Source organism: Perkinsus marinus, assembly GCF_000006405.1.
Source record: "Perkinsus marinus ATCC 50983 genomic scaffold scf_1104296936966, whole genome shotgun sequence".
NCBI lineage: Eukaryota > Perkinsozoa > Perkinsida > Perkinsidae > Perkinsus > Perkinsus marinus.
The window spans coordinates 52,517-61,975 of NW_003213976.1; the positions used below are offsets into that span (position 1 = coordinate 52,517).

At 47.7% G+C, this 9,459-nt stretch overlaps 4 protein-coding genes across 4 annotated transcripts in view; 2 read left to right on the forward strand and 2 right to left on the reverse strand.

The window, feature by feature from the left end:
• The window catches only part of Pmar_PMAR018759 (hypothetical protein), a gene marked incomplete at both ends in the record, with an annotated part of 1,213 nt that extends 405 nt beyond the window's left edge, over nucleotides 1-808 (forward strand). Inside the window, 3 exons of the mRNA XM_002783566.1 lie at nucleotides 337-447; nucleotides 575-642; nucleotides 702-808. Of these exons, the coding sequence (XP_002783612.1) occupies nucleotides 337-447; nucleotides 575-642; nucleotides 702-808 (286 nt within the window). The remainder of the gene's footprint in view (nucleotides 1-336; nucleotides 448-574; nucleotides 643-701) is intronic.
• A 1,407-nt stretch (nucleotides 809-2,215) lies between these two features.
• On the reverse strand, nucleotides 2,216-2,572 carry Pmar_PMAR018760 (hypothetical protein; the record flags this gene model as incomplete). The annotated part of the gene is made up of 3 exons (XM_002783567.1): nucleotides 2,216-2,312; nucleotides 2,361-2,478; nucleotides 2,524-2,572. The coding sequence occupies 3 exons, from the start codon at nucleotides 2,570-2,572 to the stop codon at nucleotides 2,216-2,218; spliced, it is 264 nt and encodes an 87-aa protein (XP_002783613.1).
• Nucleotides 2,573-3,169: 597 nt separating this feature from the next.
• Nucleotides 3,170-4,470, forward strand: Pmar_PMAR018761 (aspartate transcarbamoylase, putative; the record flags this gene model as incomplete). Its single annotated transcript, XM_002783568.1, has 3 exons — nucleotides 3,170-3,298; nucleotides 3,357-4,320; nucleotides 4,415-4,470. 3 exons carry the CDS (start codon nucleotides 3,170-3,172, stop codon nucleotides 4,468-4,470), a joined length of 1,149 nt encoding a protein of 382 aa, XP_002783614.1.
• A 1,689-nt stretch (nucleotides 4,471-6,159) lies between these two features.
• Nucleotides 6,160-7,680, reverse strand: Pmar_PMAR018762 (Deoxyribodipyrimidine photo-lyase, putative; the record flags this gene model as incomplete). The annotated part of the gene is made up of 1 exon (XM_002783569.1): nucleotides 6,160-7,680. The coding sequence occupies one exon, from the start codon at nucleotides 7,678-7,680 to the stop codon at nucleotides 6,160-6,162; it is 1,521 nt and encodes a 506-aa protein (XP_002783615.1).
• Between the last annotated feature and the right edge of the window lie 1,779 nt (nucleotides 7,681-9,459).

Consider the following 9,459-nt stretch of genomic DNA (forward strand, 5'->3'; position numbering starts at 1 on the left):
GGCATATCACACATCCTCCTCCTCGTTCAGCTTATCGTGGCACTGTTGTCACATGCATCGTCCCCTGCCCATCATGATGTAGCTCTCACAGCCGGAGCATTCATCTCAGGATGGGTATACATTAGATACTACATGTAGTAGTGATAATGATAACCCCTTGCATGGCCTCCTCTCTTAACAATCTCCAATGATGATGTAGGTATTTCTACTTTGCTCAGCAGCACGGTGATCATTCCAATGAGTTCCGTTTTGCTATGATGTTCCCAAAGGTTATGAGGTAGGACAGTAACAATAACAACAACAGACTTGGGGGCCCACCTTCGTGATCCTCTACAGGCCATTCCTCGATCGAATATGTGGTGGCCTCTACGCCATCACTTCCCGAACGTGTGGTAATTTCAACCTTCGACACGGGCGTAGCAGTTCTGAGATTACTCCTTCGGAAACGTAGTAGTTGGGACACATGTAACAGTTCATTGTGAATGTTTCGACTCTCTTTCGTGTAGTGGATAGAGTTATTGATTTGAATGCCTTTGGTTTCGGGTTCGACCCTCGGGTCCAGTACATTCTTCAGGCTCTACGATCCCTCTACTACTGCCCGAGCACAGGCTGAAAGTAGAGCTATAGTCGATGGCGCTACTGGTAGGGACAGAATACTCCATGTTACGATACCCTATCTCGTGTTATCCTATCTTGTTCAGACCAAGCTGCCTCGATGGTATCCAGTGCTAAGAGGGAGTTGGAGGGTCGAAGTGATACTTATACTACTACTCTCTTAACACTAATCATGCAGGTAAGCGAGCTCTAAAGTTCCTCGACGATAACCTGACCTCTTTGTCGACACGAGATGAGCAGCAGCGTCGTCGTCGAGATGATGTAACCAATAGAGGGAGGGAAGTGGTGAGTTCCGTACCCCTCTCCATCCAATGCTACTACTACTACCACTCACCAGGTTGAACACGAATTAGAGAGTGTTGAAGCCGGGGAAGCGTCGTCCCTATAAGCTTACATCACTACAATTTATTGTATCATCATCGTCCTTTGTTTCTCAATAACACAGTCTCATTTGGTTCATAGGCTATCTACGAAAGTAGTTGCGACATAGTTATATCAACAAACGCTCGTTTGGCATTAATGATTCGCAAATCGATTGATTGTTTTATACATTCTCAAACACCAGTGTGAGACACTAGGCAATTGATTGACTGCCACTGCTGGGGGCAACATGAGAATTCTGAAGAAAGTTTGGGGAGAAGGTTGGTTCCTGTAAACTCATTCGTGCATAAGGATATAATGAGCGACGAAACTACCGAGCTCAGTTGAGGAAGGCGAATATCCATTCCGACATTGCCTGGCATAACTGCGGAATGTTCATAATCAGATGATATCCACTTCTCTGATACCCCATCCTTCACACCATCGGATATATCAGCGATATCTTTCTCGAGGCTCTATGGGGAATACTTCCCTCCTATCATGAGACACCGAATTCGTACATTAGTCCCGATCCTATCAATTCCAGTTCTTGACAGCTAGAGGCCTTCGAGTCACTGAGATAACTAGGCTGTATTCTGGTAGAGTTTGTCATGGTTGGAAAAGTCTTGAGTATATCTTGAATATCAGAGGTTGTGGAAAGATGAAGAGGATGATTGACAGTAGGGGTCGAGTGAAACCCATCTCGATCGAACTCAATAATGATGCTCATCGCATGAAAAAATTACGTAGACGGGCATAGGATACCACTAACGGCACTGCAACACCTGTCATCCGAGACTACCGGGGTAATTGACGAAAACAACACAATGGATCGGCTGCACGCAAATGTATAAAAAACCAAGCGACTGGTACCACGACGAAGAAGATACACTTTACTCCATTTGATGAAGTCCCCAAGAGAAGGAGAGATGATGCTCCTATTAAGGAGGGCTTCTCAAGGGACAACAGATATAACTTCGGAATCACCGGAGTCATATGAATCAAATGTGCAGTAGATTAACGCAGCGTTAGCATTGAATACGTCGCGCTTGGAGGTAGAGCATCTGAATGGGGATGAGTACGAAACCCATATAGGAGACGTTAGGCTTACCATAGGAGTGGGGTGATGATGATCTTCGACAATGGTGCACTACTCATCAAGCCATCTATGGCTCGATGAGTTAGTAGGGGGAACGTCGCTGTCTTTATATGGCTTAACAGTGAAGAGCAGCTGCCTTAACTACTCAGCCAACTGGTAGTTAGCAGCAGCCTGGGCCTTCTCTTGACGACTCAGCTTCTTCTTGTAGGAGTAGCAACCAATGAACGTTAACGCGTAACTAACAGGATCACATCCTCGACCTCTTTAGGAAAGGTAGACAACTTACAGTGCCGCGGCAATCCAACATCCAACGGCAGCAGAGGGCTTCTTGGAGTCGGCTACCTCAATCAAGCGAGAACCCGAACCGCACAGAAGGGCGAAGTAGACGAGGACTGGTACGGCAACTGAAAGGAGGCAGTTATCGATTGAGATAATGTAGGGCATCCTACCAGCGGAAAGGATGGAGCAGAAGCTAGCGCAACCCGACTTGCAGGACATAACAACTGGTTGAAGATAAAACTAATGATAACAAGGTACCGACAATGCTCGAACAATTTGCCCGACTAAGGGGGAACGCCGTGAGGTGGCATATTCCAAGTTCGATCCAATAGCCACAGACTCTACTGCTGTTTCCCAGGACGGGACCGCGGTACGACACAGCCAAACTAAAGCTCATTTCGGCGCAATATCGGAAAGCAGAGGTTAATCTTAAAGTAGGGTGAATAAGATACAAAAAAGATCCATACCATCTACTCCAACAAAACAGTTCCGTAGTTTTGATCAAAGGATGTATGAGCAACGTCCTTACGGTGGCAGGAAAAATCCAAGTCCCACATTCCAAAGACCTTACCTTCAAACCTCATTTGCTAAAAAAGCTGCGTTTCAAGCGACGTCGATCGCGCGCGCCCTGTCTATCGATTTACCCCGAAAGATTTGCGAAAGCCTGAAGGGCATACGCAGGGAGCCTCCTGATGATTTTGACGGACTTAGCGTTGAGGTACGGACTTGACCGTCAGGAGGGGATAACCATTAATCAGCCTTACAAGACATCGCTAAACACGAAGGCCGCCGAGATCAGCATTGATTTGGGTTCCAATGGATCCTCGTAGCCTATGCGTCATCGATGATATATCAGTCGCCGAGAGGAGACGTATCCTTGGTGATGCTATGAAGCTGAAGGAAGTCTTCTCTGATCCTGTAGATGTCCGTAGAACTGGAGTTCAGGTAGGTTAATGGGAAAGATACGCTTAGACATATCCTTCGCTGTGCGTGCTCTACTCAGGTTGACGACCCCCAATCCTGTGTGTATTTGATTTTCATGGAAAACTCGACTAGAACGAAAGAATCTTTTTTGAACGCCGCCAAGTTCCACGATGTAAAAGTTAACATTTTCGACTGCCAAACCAGCAGCTTCCTAAAGTCGGAGACCATCACTGATACGATCAAGATGCTTATTGGCTACTCCCCGGCAGGCCGGACGATCTTCGTGATCCGATCTAAGTTGGAGGGCGTCTGTCGATGGCTCGAGTTCGCCATGACCAAGTACGCCAGACGACACGGTATCAAAACACCCGTATTCATCAACGCTGGTGATGGATCCCATGAGCATCCAACACAGGAGCTCTTAGACCAGTTTACCTTCGTGGAGTGCATGAAGAGGCTCAAGGACGCCGCCTGTGTGGGGGATTCCTCCCCAGTGGGTCTTGTATCCTCCGACTTCGATACGATTCACATCGCTCTCATTGGAGATCTCAAGAACGGCCGGACCGTCCACTCTAAAGTCAATGGCCTCCGAGTATTTGATCATGTTCGGGTCGATCTGATAGCGCCAGAAGAGCTCGCTATGCCTTCGAGCTATACGGAAAGGATGAGGTCTCTCGGGTATGAAGTCAGACAGTTTCCCTCTTTGGAGGAGTACCTCGGCCAGGATAATGTTGCCCGAATTTGGTATTTCACTCGGCTTCAGCTCGAACGAATGACAGAGCAACAACAGGAAAGGTCTTCCATTTTGCGCCGCGCGGTTAGCTTCGATCCGACTACTATGATGGGGAGGCTTCCCGAGAGCTGTAAGTTTTTCCACCCCCTCCCCCGGGACTCCAGATTCCCCACTATTCCCTTTGAGATTGACGACACCGACCTCAACGGCTGGGATGAACAGAGCCGCAATGGATACTTTCTGCGTATAATCCTTCTACGTGGTATAGGCTACGGGGAGGGTTTGAAGGTTGAGGTCGACTTCAACGTAGGTGGGAGATGTGAGAATTCACGATGTGTTTCGAATGAAGTGAATGGACAGAGGGAGGTTATAGCCGCTACAGTGATGGACGAGGCTACTGGCAGGAGATGTTGTTGGTACTGTGACGAACTCATCTAAGGATTATTGTTTCAAGCAGTGAGCAGTTATTGTGTTGGAGTTTATACTTATTACTATTGGATAATCCAAGTCTCGACGGGCTCATGCCTCACGGCACAATATAGGGGAATTGCCATAGACGAGCTAATACTTGCCAACCTCTGGTCCATATATGAGGATCTCGGCACCACTTTCACCAATTCAAACATCCCATCAGTGGACGTTTTGTTGAAAATCCTATTCGAGAATGCTTCTGCCTTTGCGCTGCCTACTACATTGCCTCTATTGTCTTTATCGTCGCAGTATGCTGTGTCGTATTATACTTTTCTCGCCTGACTTTTCGCATGCTATACACCGGAGGTCATAGCATAGTCCAATTAGCTCAGTAACCGAGCCTGAGTTCGAGTTGGGCGATAACCAGTCTCAACGAATGGCGCGGACACCTCCGAGGAGTGTCATCACTCGTAGACAGGCCCTCACGGTAGTGTGTCGAGCTCTCACCTTGGATACTGTACGGGATTGTCTGCTACCACTGCCATATAGCTGCCATGGACGGGAATGGGCTCGAGGTCCGCTCCCATTTCGGCCGATCGAACGAATGAAGACGTCCACCGATTAGTTGCTCTTGTTTTCGTTGAAGTCCAGGGCTTTAGTCGGAGATCATACACCCGATGGTGCTACCTGGGATGTGTCCTGAGGACATTGTCCTCTCTGTTGCTGCCGTCGTAGGGGAAATTCCATCAGTGCTCTGTCCGGAGGAGTGTGTCCCAACTCATCAATAGGAGCGATGTACACCATCATACGGGCATTCCGCTGCAGCTCTCTGTGGTATGGATTGCCGAGTACGTGGCAGGCAGGCTGGTAATGGCCGAGACAGTAACCATTGTATGCGAAAACAACACAGCATTTTATCGCAAGATTCGATTATAAGTCGCGAGGCGCACGTAATATGCTTGTGGACTGCGGTGAAGATGTCTCTGTTCCTCGAGTCTCTTCCTCCGACAATCGACAGTTTCAGGCTGCTAGCGTAGAGCTCAAATTAAAGAGATCCCTCTAACAGACATCTTACGTGTTGCCCGACAATCATGACAACTCTTGGTGTGTGACAGGAGGAGGGTTAACGCCCAACATGGTCTAGCCTCTTCTTGGCATCGTAACGATGATCGGACGATCCGAAGAATTTGTCTACTGGAGGACCGATTAATTTAATCACTCAACTTGCAATATAACCGCTCAGCAATACCCACACCCCAGTCCCATAGGGGACGGATCATCGAAGTCGAGTACATAACTGTACTGACTACACCTCCATTAGGGTGGGGTATACATCTCCTCATCACGGTTTAGGGTTTTGTCAAGAGTACTCTTGTGAACGGAAGGAAATCACTACATAAGTGATCCTGTTCGAGTACAGTCGACGAATACTATAGGCTCGGGAACACTCCCTCGTTGGCGTGATCTCTGGGAGGAGCGGTACGAGAGGCCATCACAAAAATATGTCCCTGTCTATATTTTCTGCAGATCGCCGACTAACTTTGGTTGCACTTTCATTCTCATCTCCGGCATTCGGACAAGCAAGTTGATTGATTATCGTACAAATCCTCGCTGTCACCCACCACATCCACTCCAACTCCCTCGGATGAGAGCCAGGTTAGTTGAGAGACACTTAGAACGCAACAACAAATGCTGACACGAGACATTGAAAAATTATAGGCACAACGAGTTGAAATAATCAGCGGCCTTTCAGCCGTCTTTCCTCTTCACTCAGGCTCTCCCAGAATCCTTCCTGTTCCCCGACAGACTGCTGAATGGCCGCTGCCCACATTTTGCCGGCTCTGTGACCTTCAACGGAGCCTGCCATTTTCATATATTTGTTGATATCAAACTTCCCTCGACAACCATTATAGCTCATATATCGAATAACCCCATATACATTCCGTTCGCCGAATGGGCGATCATGACGGCCACCAATGCACCAAGCGATACCCACATATCCATTGGGGTCTCGACCATCCAACTCGTATTTGTCATTGAGGTATATTGAGAATTCGAGAGCTTCCTCTGGGCTTTTCGTCCACTCGAGAATCTTCTTACACCAATACATACGCATATAACCATGTATCTTACCCGTCTCAACCATTTGGCGTTGAGTAGCATTCCACAGTCTGTCATGTGTGTCGGCGTTCTCCAATTGTTCCAGTGAGTAAAGATACTCCCTGTCATCCTTAGCATGCTCACGAAGAGTGTGCTGTCCCCAATCTGGGAATCCTTCAAACTTATCGTAGTTGTCGTTGTAGTAGCAGAAGTTGTCGGCGAGCTCTCTCCGGATCATACACTGCTCAATAAACTCGTCGCGATCCTCCTCGTTGATGTCCGTACTGTTGTAAGCATCATAGATGACCCTCTGCGGACTCACAAAGCCGTAGTGGAAGTATGGACTTAAATCAGACTGGATAGGATTAGTCGGATTGTTCCGCTGGGTAGAGTAATTGGGCAGGTTTTTAACATACCCCAGCGCGAGTTGAAGACCAGCATCCTCCCCAGGTGTTAGCCAGTCGATGGGCTCCACTGCTTTGTCGAGCTTCCCGACAATCTCGTCATTCGTCAACAATGCCTCAATCTCTGATGTCGTAACTGTGTGGAAGTGAACATCATCACTAATAGTATAAGCATGTCTCTTCAGCCTCGGATACTTCGTGCAGAACTCATCAAAATGATGCCATAATTTCGGCCTTATTGTCACAGCAGCACGTTCCATCTTATCCGAAGTGACCCAACAGGGAACAACATTGTGAGCATCAACTAGCTCGAAACGAATGTCAAGGCGCTTGGCATGCTTCGTGAAGGCGGCAACCCACTCCTTGTTCAAACGGAGAGGAGTGAAGTCAGTAACAACGTATTTGCAACCGACTCTTTCAGTGATGTCAGCGAGGAGGGCCGGGAACTTGGGAGAAGTTTCGATCGCAAAAGGGATGTTGAGTTGACTCAAATTTGCAGCTACGACCTTCAAACCACCGACTTTGAAGGCGTGCTGTCGCAAGCCTCCGCCAAGATAACCAACTGCCAGGTTGTAAACAACTAAGAGAGGCCGTTTACTCCGAAGGGCCACATTCTGTGCATGGATTAGCGCCCAATTGTCACGAGAACGGATCTCTCGACTCATCCAATAGATAACTGGTCCAGGAGATGTGAGACCTGTTGCGGGTTGATTGAGTACTCTGATGCGATCCGGACTCACAGACGACTGAGGCATAACGGAATAATCTCAAGAGAAAGTAGACTGCAAATCATCCGAATGCATAGATTCGCTATTTACTCTGTCACCGGATCACGTTTCCCAAGAGCTCTCTCTCAACAACCTACATGCAAACCCTCGCTGCTAGTCTAACATGAGACAGCGCACACAATGTCACAATTGTATCTTCTCACCCGAGTTACAAAAGAACGTACAACGAATGATGTGATCGGAGCAGTTCTTCGTAGTGAAGCTTCTTGGTCGACCTTCCACCATCCCAACCATCATCCGACTTATCCATCAACAGTACCATGGAAGCATTCTTCCCGTACTTCCTCATTTCATCATCTCAGGAGATACCAACACAACCCAACAACTATGTAGACGTCACTGTCACAAGATGATGAAGATGTTGTTCAACACCAAGTGCCGTTCCGCGATATAAAGTTAACCACGAGTAAATCCCATGGGTAATGCAGTAACTTCATCCTGAACAACTGGACATTGTTCAGATTGCTGGACCTGTTCTGGGCCACACAGCTGTCTACCAGTTCGAGTATGTTGAAACCCGAACTGCCTTGAATCAAGCCTTCCCGCAGTAGTTAATGAGCAACCCACTTGATGATATGTCCTCGACTATCTGATGGCATCACAAGAGCTCTGCAAGACGAGTCTCCCTCAACGTTGAATCTAATACTGCAATGCGGTGACCCGCGCGTGATCGAGATACTTGTAATGGAGATGCCGCATCCCAACTCGAAGCTTTTTTCGTTCTCTGTCTCGTAAGCCGTCGATCGGGTCAGCTGTACTGATGACAAAGAACGTTCGATGCTTGTAAACGTTCGCGTCAAATCGACTCAGTCGATTGGGACCTCCTTCATACATCGCACTATAAACGATCTAATAAGCTCAAAGTTCCGGATTCCACATCTCGAACAGAGATCGACGAATATGGTCTACCGATAGGCAAGCGGCCTTCGAGTGCTGCCTCAAATCTGTTAGCCATGTCCCATTACCATACGGCCATTCAATCACTCCCGTCAACCATGTACAAACCCTCATGCTCATGTCGCAGGAGTAAGTGTTATGTCCCATGGCTTACGTGTAAGGCTTGGTGGGACGTGGTGATGATCGCGAGCTTCTTGTCATTCTATGTCCGAAACTTCTGTGTCTTGCAATGAATCGCTCTCCGAAAGCTAGATAGTGTACAGGACAGAGAAGGAATGGGTTCACAAGAAGGGCCTCGGGAATGGAGCGGTCTGAACGCCAACCAGCAGTGGCAGTTTCTCGAACGGCGAGGCCGAAATTCAAAGTATAACCACAGCCGCTGGTGGTCGAGATATCTCGAAATTCATACTGCGAAGCTCCACGAAGATGAGCTGTTATTGGGGACATATCTCTGTGACGACCTTTCATACCGCTCCTTCTAGAGATCACGCCAACGAGGGGGCGTTCCCGAGCCTACTGTACTCGTCGACTGTACTCGAACAGGATCACTTATGTAGTGATTTCCTTTCGTTCACAAGAGTACTCTTGACAAAACCCTAAACCGTGATGAGGAGATGTATACCCCACCCTAATGGAGGTGTAGTCAGTACAGTCATGTACTCGACTTCGATGATCCATCCCGTATGGGATTGGGGTGTGGGTATTGCTGAGCGGTTAACTGAAATGGAATTCAACATTGTTCGTTAATTTTCGCATGTAAATTACATTTTTTTCACGTATGCGGTCAAAAGAATATATTCCGGAAAGTCTCACGTACTGTTTATCGATACGCAACATATCTTAAATATT